Genomic DNA, 18167 nt, shown 5'->3' on the forward strand with positions numbered 1-18167 from the left:
AAATATACAAGTCTGGCACCCTGATCCAAACATATTTATTGGGAGACAAGCAGAACTGTGATCCTCAACCCAATCTTGGAAGTTCTGAGAGGAGGTGCAAATCATAACTTTTATAGCACAAAGGCTGTGTTTTTTCCAGCATCTAGCTCTAGATGCTAGAAGTGCTAGACAGCTTTTTTTTTTTTAACCTTCTAGCACGCTCAGGTTGCATTTGTTTTTCACATTCTAGCGTCTTTGCCATACTAGCAATTTGAAATGTGAGCTTGGAGCAAGAAAAGATGGCCACCTCCATGCATTTGATCGCTATTGGCAGGAACATGGTGGCCTCCATACATTATGGTTACAACATGGCAGCCTCCATGCAATTGATTTCAATGCATTGAAATTAACCTGTTGACAACCTATTGATCTATTTATTGTTTCAGTGTATTTAAATCAAACTAGATTTTTCAATTGTTGAACAATCCAACAGAGAATTTTCTCTTGGAGCTTTGGGTATTTTGTTTTGGTTCCATGAGCCAAAAGAAGCTCGTTCCTGGATTTAGTCAGCACATTTTCAAGCATTGCCCAAGTAGGGGATTCCCATTATGCCTCTGGCTTTCTGCCCCAGTGATTTCATGCAAACAGGAAGGATAGCCTGCCTGTTCCTCTGCAGGAGGTAGTCAAGACTTGCATTCCTCTTCAGGAGAAATGTTGCTGGGAAGAGGAGGCTGCTCCCTCCAGACATAGTCACTCTCATGTCCTGTATCCAGCACAAGACCAGTAATCCATCAAAGAAGGTTCCCAAATGTTTGAGATGGCAGTGCCATCTACTGACTGAGGACTGTAATTTTAAGCCTTCGTAGAAAAGAGACAGGAGTATGTATTTGCAAAATATCAAAATACTGCTATCCTGGTTAGTAGTACTTTAAAGAAGACTTGTTTCCTAGATGAACTCTCCTCTGTGTACACATAGCTAAATCATACAATCCTGCATGGAGCAGCCCTCAGTTTACCTGAAGTGTCAGCCTCTGCAACATTAGTTGCTAGTGATGATCTTAAATTGGGTTGTGCTGCCCTGCTGGGCTAATATTTCCCAGCTATTACTGTAGTTTCTTGATTTCTGCAGTTTGGCTCTAAAACAGCCTGGGAAAGATAAGTCTTTGCTATGAAAGCAGGCTATCAGGTTAGGATCAGGAACTAGAGTGCTAATAGCAGAATTAACTAATAGGTGCCAAGATAGCAGGTTAAAGAAGTTGTTCATCAGACCAAGCACAGCTTGACACAGTTACCTGCTGAAACTTTAGGTAATTGTTAAAAAAGATGTTGCTGATTGGTTAACTCCATGTAAGCAACGCCAATAGGAAATGAGATCAATCACATAATCATGTATTTACATAAGAATAATTCAACCATTCTTTACCCAATTTCTTGAATATTTATACTGCTCACACAAAGCGATCCTCCATACCAAATGTCACATTGCTTTGATTTTGTAAGGAACTGAAAATTTAACAGAGAATGCCTCTTGCCTTAACTACAAAGCTGTTCCCATGGCTCTCTTATGGTGTCTAAGGTTGCAATCAGTTACAATCATCTAGGAGCAAGTCCCAGTTACCTTAAGGGTCTTATGTCTGAGTAAACATGCATAGGATTGCAGTTAATTAGTTAGAACAGGAAATATCTATTTCGGTACTCCTGGGGGTAATTTTATTCTCCATGGACCAGATCCAGCCTATGGTGTATGTATTGTCTAACCATTGACTGAGAACAGTCAATCAGGGCACCTGTGTCTTTCAGGCTCTCTTCACATTCATTCAGGCTCTATTCTGCAACATCCAGATAAGAGACAATAGATGAAATCTAACAAGTGAAACTGTCATATCCCATATTCTGAGTCAGGCCATTTGTCCGTTCTAGCTCAGTACTGTCTATGCTGAATGGAAGCGTAATGTATTGTCTGCCCTGGCAAGTTCTTAGCATTATTCTTCATGTTGGCACACTGAAAAGGCTCCAGCAATACTTATCCCTTGTCCCTCTTGCTGTTAAAGAACAGTGAACAGTGTGCTGTCCTTCTGGCATCTCTGGTTAAGACATCTCCAATAGCAGGACTTGAACAAATGATGCTACCTAATGCTGAGTCAGGCCATTGATCCATCTCGGTCAGCACTAACTGCACAAATCAGTAGTATTTCCAGACTTTCAGGCAGAGAGTCTTTCTAGACTTACTTGGCAATGCCAGATTGAACATGGAACTTCTGCATGTAAAGCATGTTATCCAAAACTGAGCTATAGCCCCATCCCCTTGCAGCCCGTCACTAGACTGGATCTCATAAGTGACAAGGAGGAAGGAATACAAACTTATCCACAGGTCATAGTTTATTCTGCATGGGTTGCTTCATTGGCTTCATGCTTGTTCAACTTGGCCTGTCCATAAAGTATTACTGAATTGAACTGAGTTACTGTTCAGTAACAAACACAAATCCAGGGTGCAGGCCTGAGCTCAAAACTGCTATGTTTTATTTCCCACTCACCACTACACACACAAAACAAAAATTTGCATTGTGCTCCCAATCTATGTATTTATCAGAGGTTTATTATTTTTTTTTAATCATAAGCAGCTGTTAGCAGCAGAATTGGATAGGGATTCCTAATCTGCCCCATCTACCCTGGTAACATGATATAATGCCCTTTGGGCAGAGACACAAACCAGTTTCTTTGTGCTGAACAAAAAGAAGAGCTGGCTAGAGTTTTTGAAGTCTTTTAAAGACTTTGGTGATCCGGGAGGGGCTTAGCACCTAGCTCGTGGAATTGTCTGTAGCACTGTTCTTCAGCAAACTTCAGGGCAGGGGCCATAAAGCTTGACAGTCAATGTTTGGACCAGGCTGTCAAAGCCCACGAGGGGGTAATGTCCGTCTGTGATACTCCCCTGGGGCCATCAATTCCAGAGTCAAATCAGTTATTATGGCTGTGAGACCCCATACACGATGAGGCCCATGAAGGAAGTTGGGCAATGTGTGGCTGTAGTGCCCTTTGTCACAAAAGTGGGTATAGCCCTGGTTCTTTTCTTGAAGCAGGTGGGAAAAGGAGAGTGTGAAGACAGACTCAACCTGAAAAATCAAACAACAAGGATAAGTGTAGTAGGAGCGGAAGCACTAGCCCCCCAGATTAGTAACAGATAACTATTTCCTCCCCCAACTCCTAACTGCCCTGTTAAAGCAGTAGCCCATCATCACCACTCACACTCTCAAGCCTTCTAGCCAGATGCTCAGGGCTTAAGTTGACATAATGGCAATACATGGCTGATGCTGAATCATGCCTTCCTCCATGTATCTCCAGAGTAATATCCAGCAAGAATGAGCAGTGAGATGTCATGGCATTCCTTCTGCTATCTGACTCACCTCTTGGGGGTTAGGCTTAAGAGTCAGGTGCTCCAAAGGGCCCAAATTGGCCAGCACAGGAGCAACTAGCTTTCTCTTCTGAAAGAAAACCAGAGTTAATACAACAACACCACATGAATTTCAGGCCTCTGCATGCATTTTCTGCAAGACATGCCCCAAAGTGATAAATTTCTTACAGCTCAATCCCAGGTAAGTCTTCTTAGAAGTAAGTTCCACTGATTTCAACAGCACTTACTTCCTTGTACAGGATTGCAGCCTTAGTCAAGCCCCCAAACCATTCCTGCCCTTCAAGAGCATACCAAACAGGCCTACACTTCCTTCATATCAGACAACACTCCCTGAGGATTCTTTCCTCAGGCAACCCCACCACAAACTGAGTATCAGTCACTGTACCCTTGCAGAAGCCCTTCCAAGATTAACTTTCTCCCTGAAGATCCAGGGACCCCAATACAACATTACCCTATCAGGAATAGGTCTCATGATTCCCCAGATGCAGTCCTCCCCTAACTGCAGGCCCAGCTCTTCGCGAGTCTCCCTGAGTGCCGTGGCGATGACATCCCGGTCAGAGTCGTCACACTTCCCACCTGGGAAACTGCATGAGTAAATCAGGGTTCTTTTTAAGGACTGGTTCAGGGCTGGAAAGTCAGGTGACTCTGAGATTACTTGGGACTGAGGGGCACTGGCAGCTTTGACAGGGTGATCCTGATCTAAGAAAGAAAGAGCATACGTGGGTGTGACAGAGGGGGGCTATCTGCTGGATTATGGGAGGACAGGAGTTCAGGAAAGAGCAAACAGATGGGGATTATCTAAATGGTTTCTATTTTACATAAATTTACAAAGAAAGATGGGGCTTTCAAGTACCTGACATCTCCTTTGTGTATGCCAGTCAGGGTGCTGGAACGAAGGGTATACAGAATGGCTGGGTCCCCAGATACAGAGCACAAAGACACCAGCACAGCTGCGGTCACTGGTTTCTGTCTGTACCGGCTGGTGGATGCTTCTAGTAGCCCTCGGCACCGTTGCTCATTTTCCCAGGATAAGAATCTGCGAACTGAGCCCATGCTGGCTACAGGGGGAGAGGGCATACCCTGGCAGAAGTGGCGAAGGGATAGAAGCATAATGCCCTGTAGGGAAAAACAAGGAAGGTGCAGGCTTGAGAGGGTCTCTACATCTTTGACATGAGGCCTCTCTCACCATCAACTTACCTTTTATTCTTTAGTCCAGCTACCAGTAATGCTGCTACTACTAGGCCATGCTACACAAAAGTCTGCAGAGAACAACGGAAAAACAGAAAACCAAAGTCAGGGTTGTGTACACATGACCCAAGAAAGCAGACACACTCCAAGATTAGAGACTGAGGCCATGTGCTCTTGTGGTTATTAATGTTCAGTACTGAGTCTGGGCCATCTTTAGACATTTGGAAATGCTAATCAAAATAATCCCCTTTTGTACTTTCCAGCAGACACACTTTAATAAGTTTTTTACAAGCACTCACACACAGAAGAATGATGCAGTATGGGATATTGTTGCTCATAGTTCTTGGAAAATTCTGCTTCCTATGCAGCACCAACTCTGATGGTCACCTAACAGTGAGACCTCTGCCTTCTGCAATACAATCTCTATAATGATGCAATTTCTCTCAAGGCTGATGTTGCTCCTTCTCATGGTTCTTTGATAAGATGTGAAGGGTGACCCTGTGCACCAAAACATTTGACGATGTCCGTAACATATCCTTTTCCTACTACTTGGCTTAATTTGTAGGAGTTATGAGCCAGGAATTGAGAAAAGGCATACTGCAGTTCTTAAGTGGGTCACTGGCCAACTACTGATAGATTACTGAGCAACTCCTGGTGGTGGGGATTTTTGCAAAGAATGCTAGATTGGGCAGCTCTTAATCGTATCCAGCAGCAAACTTTTGGCTTCTTATGTAAGAGTTAGGTGTCAGCCTGGTTGAGCATGGACAGTGTCAGCCTCTTATCCATCACAAGGCCAATTTGGCTGGACTGACCCCTGAATCCTCAGTAGTGGCAATAGGAGCGCTGAATGCACTCATCAGGAGATGGGCAGGGGTATCGGCCCACCATTTAAGCAGCTGCAATGTTCGGAATTCCAGAGTACGAAGTTCATATCTCACTCTCTGTATAACTAATCTTACTTGGGGTCTGGATTATGGATCTATTCTCATTTCTGTTCTATGGTCATTAGTTTCATATCTGCTAACCTTCTGCTTTAAAAAAATTTGTGTTCGCATCAGCTAAGATAGCTTTGTGTAGACATCTTGACACTTCCCAGCATTGTTGTTTGCTTTCAGCTTTTTATTTTTAAAGTCACAATATTTATTTATCCTTTATAAATATTATATTTATTTATATCCTGCCTTTTCCTCCAAATAAATGGAGTACTCAAGGTAGCAAACATTAGCTTGCTACAGTATCTACAATCATCACAGACCAGGAACTCCACTGTGACAGGTACTAAATATAGTATGTCAAGATAATCTCTGGGCCCAAGAGATTTGAAGACAGAGGAGTCCAAGCCTTGGTACTGGAGCTTCCTGTTTTGGAAGATTAAGAGCCCAATTCTATCCAATTTTCCAGTTCCGCTGCTGCTATGCCAATGGGGTATGCACTGCTTCCTGTGTGGAGGAGGCAGTCACAGAGGCCTCTTCAAGGTATGGGAACATCTGTTCGCACGCCTCGAGGGTGCACTGTGGTTGCACTATGCTGGAAAGTTGGATAGGATTGGGCCCTAAGGGCACAATGTGTGCATTGGGCTGGTGCAACTCCCTTGTGCCAGCCTGGGACTGTTGCAAACATGCTGTGAGGCATGTTTGTGGTGACTAGTGAGTTGGTGAGCTGACTATACTCGCCAGCCTCCCCGCGCCAACACAGGTCCCGGGCTTGGTAAGTTTATGTCAGCCTTTCCAGGCTGGCGTAGGGGTCTTGGGGTGTGTGGGCATGGTGGGGAGGAAACATTTCAGGGAGGGGGAGGGTGGGCGGTGGGAGACGGGGCCAGGATCCAGCACTTATGCCGCATTCTAGCCCTGATCCCAGGCAGCCTGCGCTGCTTGAATCTGTGCCACGCTTCAGGTGGTGCAGTTCCAAGTAGACCCACTGGGGCCGCTAAGGCTCTACCCTGGGATAAGGGGAATTATTTCCATTTGCCTTGGGCTGAGCCACAGCCAGCCCCAAACCTGTACTAGATACCTGCTCTGCAGGTGGGTGCCTCCCACGGCAGCAGTGCTTCCCGAAGGACTCTTGTGGGGAGGCTCTGCCTCACCTGCCTCCCCACCCACTGCTTTTCGAAGGACTCCGGTGGGGAGTCTCTGCCTCAACTGCCTCCCCACCCACCGCACTTCCCTGGTGCAAGGGAGGGGAGTGAAGGCAGTGAGTGACTCTGCCTCAGTAGGGGTTCTGTTGATCTCAACCATAGTTCCTCTCCCAGCCCTCGAGGACCAAGACACGTGTCACGCAGAACGCGTGTCAGCAAATCAAAGGAGCTGGGTGGGGACTCCTTCGCGGGCAGCCGAGTCGGCCGCCCTTTCTCTCTTCCCTTCAACCTTGGCCTCTTGGGTCACCCTCGGCAGCCAGGCTCCTGCGGGCGACCCCGTCCCGCGACCGCTGTCCCCGCATGACCCCTCCCCGACCGTCAGCCACAAGCAAGCAGCAGAGGTGCTTCAACAGCACCGCCTCCCCGTCCCGACCCCTTAACAAACATGACTGAGCCGCAAAGCCCCCTCCGCCCACCCCAAACAAATGGGGGAACCGCGACGCTACAACGTCAGCTGAGGCACTTCCGCCAGGCAATAAAATGGAGGTCACCTTTCCACAAGCCGCGAGGGCGAAAAGACGGGGTCCTCTCCCAAAATTCTGTCGGGCCCGCGCGGACAGAGGCTCCCGTCTCAGCCAATCACAGCCCGAGGACGCGCAAGCCCCGCCCGCGGCTCCTTAGAGCTAGCGAGCGGCCGCCGAGCGTCACGACTCGCCTCCCATGGTCGAGGCGGGAGGGGGAGTGCCAGCGGCCCCTCACGTGTGTGTGTCTTCTGGAAGACCGAACTGTAGACATAAGAAACATGCAGAGTGCACGCAGTGTGGAAATGGCATGCCGAGGCAACCCCGGAAGGGCGCCAAAGCAGCTATCGCCCCTACATAAGAACATAAGAACAACCCCACTGGATCAGGCCATAGGCCCATCTAGTCCAGATTCCTGTATCTCACAGCGGCCCACCAAATGCCCCAGGGAGCACACCAGATAACAAGAGACCTCATCCTGGTGCTCTCCCCTACATCTGGCATTCTGACTTAACCCATTCCTAAAATCAGGAGGTTGCGCATACACATCATGGCTTGTACCCCATAATGGATTTTTCCTCCAGAAACTCGTCCAATCCCCTTTTAAAGGCGTCTAGGCTAGACGCCAGCACCACATCCTGTGGCAAGGAGTTCCACAGACCGACCACGCGCTGAGTAAAGAAATATTTTCTTTTGTCTGTCCTAACCCGCCCAACACTCAATTTTAGTGGATGTCCCCTGGTTCTGGTATTATGTGAGAGTGTAAAGAGCATCTCCCTATCCACTCTGTCCATCCCCTGCATAATTTTGTATGTCTCAATCATGTCCCCCCTCAAGCGTCTCTTTTCTAGGCTGAAGAGGCCCAAACGCCGTAGCCTTTCCTCATAAGGAAGGTGCCCCAGCCCCGTAATCAGCTTAGTCGCTCTCTTTTGCACCTTTTCCATTTCCACTATGTCTTTTTTGAGATGCGGCGACCAGAACTGGACACAATACTCCAGGTGTGGCCTTACCATCGATTTGTACAACGGCATTATAATATTAGCCGTTTTGTTCTCAATACCCTTCCTAATGATCCCAAGCATAGAATTGGCCTTCTTCACTGCCGCCGCACATTGGGTCGACACTTTCATCGACCTGTCCACCACCACCCCAAGATCTCTCTCCTGATCTGTCACAGACAGCTCAGAACCCATCAGCCTATATCTAAAGTTTTGATTTTTTGCCCCAATGTGCATGACTTTACACTTACTGACATTGAAGCGCATCTGCCATTTTGCTGCCCATTCTGCCAGTCTGGAGAGATCCTTCTGGAGCTCCTCACAATCACTTCTGGTCTTTACCACTCGGAAAAGTTTGGTGTCGTCTGCAAACTTAGCCACTTCACTGCTCAACCCTGTCTCCAGGTCATTTATGAAGAGGTTGAAAAGCACCGGTCCCAGGACAGATCCTACCCTACTCTTTCAAAGCATGCCATGATGTCACTGCCTTAAATTCACCAGGGAAGTGCAGTGGGTGGGGAGGCAGGTGAGGCAGAGCCTCCCCACCGCAGTCCTTCAAAATGCGCTGCCGCCTTGTGAGGTGCCCAAGCACCCAGCAAGTGGGTCGTCGGTGCTTGGGCACCTCACGTGGTGGCAGCGCTTTTCGAAGGACTGTGGTGGGGAGGCTCTGCCTCACCTGTCTCCCCACAGCCCTGAAATTCACCTCATGGGTAGGGCAAGTGGCACTGACTGGGGCAAGATGGCACCTTTTGGCCAATTTTTTGTTAGGGTTGATGCCCTCCAACGTCCACTCCATCTTAAAACACACTGGAAAAGCCAAGACAAGGCCCTCAGCCTTATTATTCAAAAGAAATAAGCTACACTGCCTCTGTGTGCATGCAAACTCCCCCCCCCTTTTTTTAAAGGGTGTATATAAAGAAAGCACAGGGTCTGCAACATCTTAATAAAAGGTGGCAAACTCTGACTGAAGCTATTCCTGGATAATTTCCCCTGCCCCCATCATGCCATTAAACCAGGGAAGACCTGTTAAAATCTTCAGGACTGCTAGTAGTCACTTGGAAATTGGTCTCAATTCCCTGAGATTCAAGGCCAACAGTAGGGCCTTTCTTAGGTAACAAATAAATATATAAAACACTGAACTTATGTTCATCAGTGGGGAGGATCACTCTTCAAAGGGGGGGGGAACAGAATTGCCCCAGAATAGCTTCAGTAATCTATGAAACTCCTTGCCACAGGATGTGGTGAAGGTATCTAGATGCCTTTAAAGGGGGATTGGGCAGCTTTATGGAGCACAGGACCTTCACAGGTTACAAGCCATGATGACTATATGCAACCTCTGCCTCTAGGATAAGGAGAAGCCCTAAAAACAATTAGAATGCAGTGCTGTGGCTATGGAGGAATCATCTTTCCACAAAGATGATGAAGAAAGGAGGCAAATGGTGCAAGCCTGTGTGTATCTACTTAGAAATAAGTCCTGGAGGGAAGCTGAGAACTAAGTTTTTTTTCTGGATACTTTCCCCTTCCCTAGGTACTTATGACAGTTCAGGTTTCTGGTTCCTATGCTCATACCACGCAGGGCTGGATGCAGGTGAGCCACGTTAATCACTGCATCCACACACCAGTTGAGAGACCAGGTAGATGGACTATGGGGATTTCTTCATTTTGCTTTATACAACCTGTGTGACCTTAATTTACCTGTTGGATTGTTGCTTGGGGTCACTTCTCCAGTATCCCACACAGGAGAAGGGGGGGGGGTCTTCACAATCTGATGAGCTAGATCAAAGCTGAGTTTGTGGTTTACCAGTTGATGGAGGGCAAAGGAAAAGGTCAACAACAAGGGGGGGGCGAAACTGCTGCTCTGGACTGACTCAGCAGCTCCTAAGGAGACTCCTTCTCATAAAATGTCTACACTTTATGTATTTTTTTGTCTATTTCCTTATGTAGGAGCAAGTTTACAGCCCAATCCTATGCATGTCTACTCAGAAGTAAGTCTCATTAAAGTCAATGGAGCTTACTCCCAGGAAAGTGTGGATAGGATTGGGCTGTTAAACTCAATTACACCAGCCTGTGTCATTCAGAGCTGTGATACAGGTTAAAAAGTAGCCAGGGTCAACCAAACTGGCTCAGCTGGTTTTAAGACAATTGGATGAGTGACCATGCAGCTACCACTTCTCCAATCAGAGAGACAGAGACTTCATTCAGAGAAGCCAAGTGCGAATAGTGGTACGATCATCGAGGTAAAATCAGATAAACAGTTTATTAATCAAATTGTTAGCATTTGATGTTGTTTTGGGGTTTGTTTTCTCTAGCCATTGAATCTACCAAGGCTTTTCCCCATTTAGGCCCAAAGCCCAACCAATTTTCCAGCACTGGCATAGCTGTGCCAATGGAACATATGCTGCATCCTGCAGTTGGGTGGAACTCACTGAGGCCTCCTCAAAGTAAAGGAATATGTGTTTCCTTACTTTGGAGCTGCATTGCCCTTATATGGGTGCTGGAAAGTGGGTTAGGATTGCACCCTCAGTATGTAATTGATGACACATGGATTAAAGTTACATCCTCTTTGAAAACTATATAGTGTTGTTCCTTCCTTGAAGAAGTTACTGATGTATGCAGCAGAAGGAATAGTAAGCACAAGTCCTAGGCATTTGAATTCTGACTGCATAGGTAGAATTTTTATACAAAAGAGTGCTGGTAGTAGACATTCTATAATCTTCACCCATCCATATCTGTATTCAAAAGGAGTAAAGTAGCTATCTACCTTTTCTCACTTTCCTTATGACCAGAATATACTGTGTATATTGAGTATACTGAGTGTATATTGAGTATACTGTTACCCTGCACATGCCTGATCTCGTCTGATCTCGGAAGCTAAGCAGGGTCAGGCCTGGTTAGTACTTGGATGGGAGACCGCCTGGGAATACTGGGTGCTGTAGGCTTATACCATAGTTTTTCGAGACTGAAGGTTGTCAACCTAACCTATGACCAGAAAGCACCAAAAAGCCATAGAATCAGTCAAACATTTAATAGCTTACTTGCCCTGCAAGAAGGCAAAAGGAAAACACTACTGAGGCAGGTTGCAACCTACATGCACATGCCAAAAACCTGAATAATCAGGTAAGTGCACTATTCTCAAAGCCACAACAATCTGCCCCTTAAGGAGACCCAACCAATACACAAAGGAATAACTTTTCATTGAGTTGGGTGTTCTGGATGTTCATCCGGATGCTTGCTGTGCCTTTGACTCATGGTATCGTCTCATCCGTTCCTCCAGCTCTGGACGGAAGTGACGAATCAGGCCCTGGAAGAAGGAAGCATTCGGTAAGGGACAGCAGAACACACATCCTTGAGGCTTTCCTCTTCCCCAGTCTGCCTCCTCCCCATTTAGAGTGACTGCTAGCTTTTTCGCAGCAAAAAACACACAGTAAACAAGATTCTTCAGCATAATCTTCATGAGTTAGGTAAGGCAAAGCAGTCTAGGAAGTTACCTGTACAGGCCAAGCCGCCCCATCACCCAGGGCACAGATTGTATGACCCTCAATCTGCTTGCTAATCTCCCAGAGTGCATCAATCTCTGACACCTGTGCATTGCCTTTCACAAACCGCCACATCACCTTGTTCATCCAGTCAACACCTGTAGGAAGAGATTCCATGTTAAACAGCCAAATACAACTCCAATAATTCTGAAAGGATAGGCAATCATGGGTGGGGTGGAGGGAGAAAGAGGAGCAATACACCAGGTCACAGTAGCTGGGTAGTAAGAAGCATCTCATGGACTTTGTACCCTGAACTTTAGGTCTGCTGCTGATCTCATCCTGGGCAAAGTGCAACTTCCTTTCTAGACAAAATGCAGGTATCTTCAGACCTCTGTGTTATTCCATAGTGCTTTCAGCAATATATCAATAGGCAAGAGATATACAATTTGCCCTCAATCCATTCCCCCCACTCCACCCAAATGCAGTGATTGCTAACAACTTTTTTTATAAGGGGAAGTTACCTATATATTAGGCAACTGAATACTGATTTACGAGATGCTTTTTAAAGCTATAATTTAGTCTTTTGGGGGTAAAGTTTTTTCTAAAAGCTTGCATCACAGAAAGACACAATATTAAGGGCAATACATAACAAAAGAGATAAGGAATCATAGCAAGGTAACAGATGTGCCCACTAGAGAAATCCTGCAGTCTGGCCACCAAATGTAAATTCTCCATCTTTTAAGCTTTTAGCAGAAGCCACCTACACATGTACAGGTTCTCTCATTCCAACCCAGAATGACAGAAATGAATTATGGGTTAATATCCAATTAAAGGAACCTAGGCTTGAGCCCCCCCCCCCCCCATTATAACACACCACTTAGCTCAGTGTGCTGTCTGCATATATGTTAGACTGCAGGATATATCAAGATTGCTAAGCCTATACTGCAAAACTCGGCTAGAGTGGGGTTTACCAAATTCATAATTAGCACAGTACCCACAGCCTAGAGATATTCCCTGTTCAAGGGAAAGTGTGACTATACGGAGACATTCACATTAAGCAGAACTATTACAGAGGCCAGAGAGTGCCCACCCACTGGCAGTGTGGCTAAACTGTTAGGACTGGATGTGGGAAACATAGGTTCAGATCTCCACCCAGCTACAAAGTTTTGGGAGAAGAATTTTGAAGTAGTCCTGGGTATTCTTACTCACCCTCTCGACATGGTGTGCACTGCCCACAGCTTTCATGCTTGTAGAACTCAATGAGGCGGGCAATGGCTCGAACTATATCTGTCTGGAGAATGAAGAGATGGTGAAGACCCCTATGGAGTAGGACCATGGAACATTAAGGGCCAAAGGGCAATCCTTACCGATTTGTCCATGACAATGAGAGCAGCTGTCCCAAGCCCAGTCTGAGCTTGCACCAACCCATCAAAGTCCATCGGCACTGTCTCACACACTGACTTGGGGATGAGGGGGGTGGATGAGCCTCCAGGAATCACAGCAAGCAGGTTATCCCAGCCACCCCTAATTCCCCCTAGATAGAAACAGATGAGAGAGTCAGGCCCTGCTCACAGTGTTACTCATCCACAACAAGACAGGTCACAACAGAAAGTGACAGAGGATGCTAGGCTTCCCTTACTAACCCAAGCTAGTTGAAGGGAATAAGGTGGCCTTTTTCTTATGAAAAGGAAAGACGTTACCTGCATGTCGCTCAATCAGGTCACGTAGTGGTATTGACATTTCCTCTTCCACAGTACAAGGTGTGTTGACGTGGCCTGAGATGTTGAAGAGTTTGGTTCCAGAGTTGCGCTCACGCCCAAAACTAGCAAACCAGGTACCTCCTCGACGGCAGATGGTAGGTGCCACAGCCACAGTTTCTACATTTGCCACAGTGGTTGGACAACCAAAAACACCTAGAGACAGAAAAAAAAAGAGTGTTAGCTTTAACAATCCTTTTAAAGCACCTCTTGGATAAAGATATTGGAAAGGCAGGTAAGTGGGTAAGAAAGTTATCCCAGTCAACACCACAGGCCCAGGATGAAGACGTAGGGGGCAGAGGAAACAATAATGATATTAAAGGAATTTTTTTTCCCCAGGGAAGGTCATGTACCTATTTCAGCTAAGGAGAAATGCTTTAGGTGAATGCTCCCCAAGAAGACATATATACAGTACGCAAAAAGGAGAAAGACAGTAAATCTCCCAGAAGAGGTGGAGTGGCATATATATGTTCATAGAGGTGGGCATCTGAGGGTAGGGGTGAGAACAGGAACACACACTATACCCATAATTACACCATAAGAGAGGGAACACTGAAGGCGCCATACCCACATCAGCTGGGAAGGGTGGCTTGAGGCGTGGCTTGCCCTGCTTGCCCTCAAGGGATTCGATAAGTGCCGTCTCTTCACCACAGATGTAGGCACCTGCTCCTCTTGCCACAAAGACATCAAAGTCATAGCCGGAGCCACAAGCATTCTTGCCTACTAGTCCTGCCTCATAGGCCTCCCTGATTGCCACCTAATGAAACAGCATGAATGCAGCTGACACACAGTCTTAAATCTTAAAGACTTGCTATCTTGTCCTCAAAAAACAGAAAGATACAAGGCACAAAGAACAGTAAATGTTATCATAGGGATGAGTCTACACATGCAATCCGCATAATATGCACAAGCATAACATTCACTTGGAAGTAAGTCCTACTGAACTCAGCATACCTGCTTCCAAATACTCATGCACAGGTTTGGGCAATAAGAGGTGAATCAACTTGCTTTACCTGGAAACTCTCACAAGGGAAACCCCTAAGGATAAAAACATTGTTCACTACTGCACACTGGGAGAACAGCCACTCACCTGCAAGTTTGAGGCCTCATTATAGAACTCTCCACGAATATAGATATAAGCAGCTCGAGCCCCCATAGCTCGACCTGCCACAAGGCAGCCCTCCACCAGCTTGTGGGGATCATGGCGCATGATCTCCCTGTCCTTACAGGTCCCTGGCTCCCCTTCATCTGCATTCACCACCAAGTACTTGGGTCTGAAACACAGGGAGAATCAAGTGAGAAAAGAGTGAGGATCATTGGGAAACTAGTTTTTCCCCCATCTGCATGCATCTGTTTTATTGCAGTCAGTATGCCAATCAATGACTTTAGTTTACTTCTGAAGACTAATTAACTGGATCAAAGGTCCATCCAACTCAGGATCTTGTCTTAGACAACCGTCTGAGTATTAAGTATTACTCTTTCCAAACACCATCCTGCCCTGCTCTCTTTCTCAGTCTCCATCCAGGTCAACAACTCTGCACCGTAATTGAAGGAGAGTGTGAGATCTGTCCATCACCCTGTCTGACCCCTCCCTGTTGTATTCCAGCAGCAGACAACCACTCTGCATGGTACACTGATAGTGCTATATAAATAATAGGAAAAAAACCCTCTTATTGATCTGCTTCAGCAGGCACCAAACTATGGCCCACAGGCCAGAACTGGCATTACAAAAACACCCTCCACGTGTAGCATGCTGCTTACTGTTTTACGCTGCAGCCTCTTATCTTTCAAGCCAATCTCGTCACAAACTTGCTTTGGGAAGCCATGTCTGCCCAGAAATCAGGGCACAGAGCTCGCTGGGGTGATAGACAGTGGAAAGGCTGCCTGGTGTGAGTTTGTGAGGAGATTGGCTTGAAAGATAAGAGGCTGCAGAGTAGAATGGTCTTTTTCATAACGCAGCGATCCCGTGGTTTGGAGACACTGATCTAGTTTAATAGCTATTCACCATCACGTTCCCGGAACAATCCCCCTCTCTTTTCTAATGGGTCTTATCTTACTATTTTAAAAAACAAATTATAATTATTATTAATACTCTGCCTTTAGCAATCCAAGTCTTAGGAAGAACCATGAGCATTAGGATGCATGACCTGAACATCCTTTGTTTGTTATGTTTAACAATTTCCCCATCCCCTGAAGCTCAGAATGAAGCTTTAGCCGCACAAGGATCACATGAGGTAGGTTAAGCTGAAAGTCTCTTGCCCAAGACTAGCTTCACAGCTGATCAGAATTTGAAGCTAGTTTTTTCTGTGCCAAACTGGTTCACTATCCTACAGGACAGTGTTTTTAATGTGTCAAGATGATGGAAGGTATACTGGAAATGCTTTATTACTATTTGCTGCTCATCTGAAGCAGCCTCTTTACAGAACACAACCCGAGAAGACAGAACCACATGACTCTAAGCCAAAGGTGGATATTCTCAGCAACAATGTGCTACTGTTTTAAAAGTGCAAAACAAAAGCAGAAATTTTTGATTCTGAAACCCAGCATGACCAGAAGCCTTTGCCAACCTAAAAGTGGTTTTGTTAGAGTTGGTGTGTATGTGTGTTTTTTAAAATCTCTAGAACTACAGTTTTGGACAATTCTTCCATGAGCAGACATGGATATCTTGGAATAACTTGAAACCAAGCTGCAGTTTGTTCCCACTATAACACACCTGCCATCTGGGGGCTTGTTCATAAAGCTCCACTTCAAACCAGTGGGAAAACCAGCCCCACCACGGCCTCTTAGGCCTGAAATTTTTATCTCATTCAAGATCCAGTCAACGCCCTTCAGCAGTATTTCCTTGGTTTTGTACCAGTCGCCTCGGCTCAAAGCCCCTTTCAACCTAAAAACAAAAAAAAGGTTAGGTAACAAGAGTTGTCCAAATTAATTATATCATGCAAGCAGACTAAAAACGCAATCCTAACCCACTTTCCAGCATTGGCATAGCTGTGCCAGTGGGATGTGTGCTGCATCCTGCAGTTGGGTGTCACTCACAGAGGCCTCCTCATAGTAAGGGAATGTTTGTTGGAGCTGCACCTTGGAGCTGCATTGCCCTTATGTCAGTGCTGGAAAATGGGTTAGGACTGCAGCCTAAATGATAAAGAGCTACACAATCTGCCTGGACCTCTTAGACAACACACGTTGATTAGGGTTCTCTAGTTACTGGATTATCTATTCACCTGATCTTGAGGAAACCATAACTTTGGGAACTGGGGAAGAGTATCTGGCCACAGTGTGGAGGCTGAGATTTGAAAAGTACTCCAATATTCATTTACTAAATATTCTTGCTTCTCTTCTAATTTGAGTCTCTCGTATTTAATTAGCCATACTCTGTTAAGAAACCTAATCCTTTTTCACCAAAGCATGGAATGCACTCTCACCTCCACTCGTGGCGTCCATACAGATTCGTGAAAATGCGGTCCTCATCCTTGAGGGGCCCAAACTGTGTTTTTTTAGGGGGAGCCTATGGAAGAGAAAGGGGAGGACGACAAAAATGAAGCTGAAAAAAGGCTTAGGGCCCAATCCTATCCAACTTTCCAACATTGTGCCGCCATGACATGTGCTACATCCTGCAGTGGGAGTACAGTGCAGTATATATTTGTTCCCTTAGCTCAGGGTTGAATTGTGGTCGCAACAGCACTAGAAAGATGGAGAACTGAACCTTAAGAATATAAGAAGAGCCCTGCTGGATCAGGCAAAAGGCCCATCTAGTTTCCTGTATCCCACAGTGGCCCACCAGATGCCTCAGGGAGCCCACAAGACCACAAGAGACCTGCACTTGGTGCTACTTCCACCGGCTGCAGAGAACCGAAGAAGAGCCCTGATGGATCAGCCCAGAGGTCTCCTTCCTGTATCTCATGGTGGCCCACCAAATGCCACAGGCAGCATACAAGACACCTGCATCCTGGTGCCACTCTGTAGCATCTGGCATTCTGAGGCTGCCTACTTCTAAAGCCAGGAGATTGTGCATGGACACCACAGCTTGTAACCTGTGATGGAGCAGATAGTGCCTCCATAAATCCAATCCCCTTTCAAAGGCATCCAAGCAAGAGGCCATCACCACTTACTGTGGCAAGGAGTTCCACAGACTAATCATACGCTGGGTGAAGAAATATTTTCTTGAGTCTGTCCTGACTGTCAAACACTCAAACTGAGTGGGTGTCAGTTGGTTCTGGCGACCCTTAGCCTCACTAGCAGTGAGAGCCTAGTGAGGTGGGGCAGTGGGTGGGGAGGCAGGTGAGGCAGAGCCTCAGCCTCACTAAGGCCTGTCAAGGGGTGCGGGGGGGGGCCTCTGCTTTGAAGAGGAGCAAACGAAGCCGCCGGTCCTTATCACCAGGCAGAAGCAGCAGCTGCTGAGCAGCTCGAGGAAGCCCTGGAAGTGCGCTGGGGGGGGGAGCTCTCTTCCCCCCCCCCTTTCTCCTCTGAGCTGTCGGGGAAGAGCAGGAGGAGCGGGAAGGGCTGCGAGGGCTCACCGACTCCGGAGCGGCAGCGGAAAGGAAGCGCGCCTGGGCGCAGGCCCCCCGCAGCAGAAGCGGCCGAGCGACCAACATGGCACCGAGGAGACGACGGGGTGCCTCTCGTCGCCCTCACAGATCCCGTCACCTTCAGCTGCTCCGCGCGACCACTCTACGTCACGCTCCGGGGCGACACGTGAGAACGTCAGCGAGGCTGGAACCCTAGGCGCGAAGGATGCTGGGAGTTGTAGTGCAGCTGGGAGTCTGTT

General features: G+C 46.8%; 2 protein-coding genes and 1 pseudogene across 3 annotated transcripts; 1 reads left to right on the forward strand and 2 right to left on the reverse strand.

The window, feature by feature from the left end:
• Positions 1 to 2340: 2340 nt before the first annotated feature.
• On the reverse strand, positions 2341 to 7363 carry NUDT8 (nudix hydrolase 8). 2 transcript variants are annotated; one of them, XM_066634513.1, is made up of 6 exons: positions 7202 to 7363; positions 4586 to 4647; positions 4242 to 4504; positions 3840 to 3972; positions 3381 to 3458; positions 2341 to 3089 (listed from the first exon to the last, which is right to left on the reverse strand). In XM_066634513.1, the coding sequence occupies exons 3-6, from the start codon at positions 4496 to 4498 to the stop codon at positions 2868 to 2870; spliced, it is 690 nt and encodes a 229-aa protein (XP_066490610.1). In that variant the 5' UTR covers positions 4499 to 4504; positions 4586 to 4647; positions 7202 to 7363; the 3' UTR covers positions 2341 to 2867. The 2 variants fall into 2 exon arrangements, with proteins under 2 accessions (XP_066490610.1, XP_066490617.1); XM_066634520.1 differs by lacking the exon at positions 7202 to 7363 and adding an exon at positions 6940 to 6996.
• Positions 7364 to 10994: 3631 nt separating this feature from the next.
• LOC136637306 (5S ribosomal RNA) lies at positions 10995 to 11108 on the forward strand (annotated as a pseudogene).
• Positions 11109 to 11179: 71 nt separating this feature from the next.
• Positions 11180 to 18078, reverse strand: NDUFV1 (NADH:ubiquinone oxidoreductase core subunit V1). Its single transcript, XM_066611325.1, has 10 exons — positions 17917 to 18078; positions 16825 to 16907; positions 16116 to 16286; positions 14493 to 14676; positions 13970 to 14159; positions 13346 to 13558; positions 13013 to 13179; positions 12855 to 12936; positions 11658 to 11803; positions 11180 to 11470 (listed from the first exon to the last, which is right to left on the reverse strand). Exons 1-10 carry the CDS (start codon positions 17992 to 17994, stop codon positions 11387 to 11389), a joined length of 1398 nt encoding a protein of 465 aa, XP_066467422.1. The 5' UTR covers positions 17995 to 18078; the 3' UTR covers positions 11180 to 11386.
• Positions 18079 to 18167: the final 89 nt, after the last annotated feature.

Source organism: Tiliqua scincoides, chromosome 1 (genome assembly GCF_035046505.1).
Source record: "Tiliqua scincoides isolate rTilSci1 chromosome 1, rTilSci1.hap2, whole genome shotgun sequence".
In the NCBI taxonomy this organism is placed as follows: domain Eukaryota; kingdom Metazoa; phylum Chordata; class Lepidosauria; order Squamata; family Scincidae; genus Tiliqua; species Tiliqua scincoides.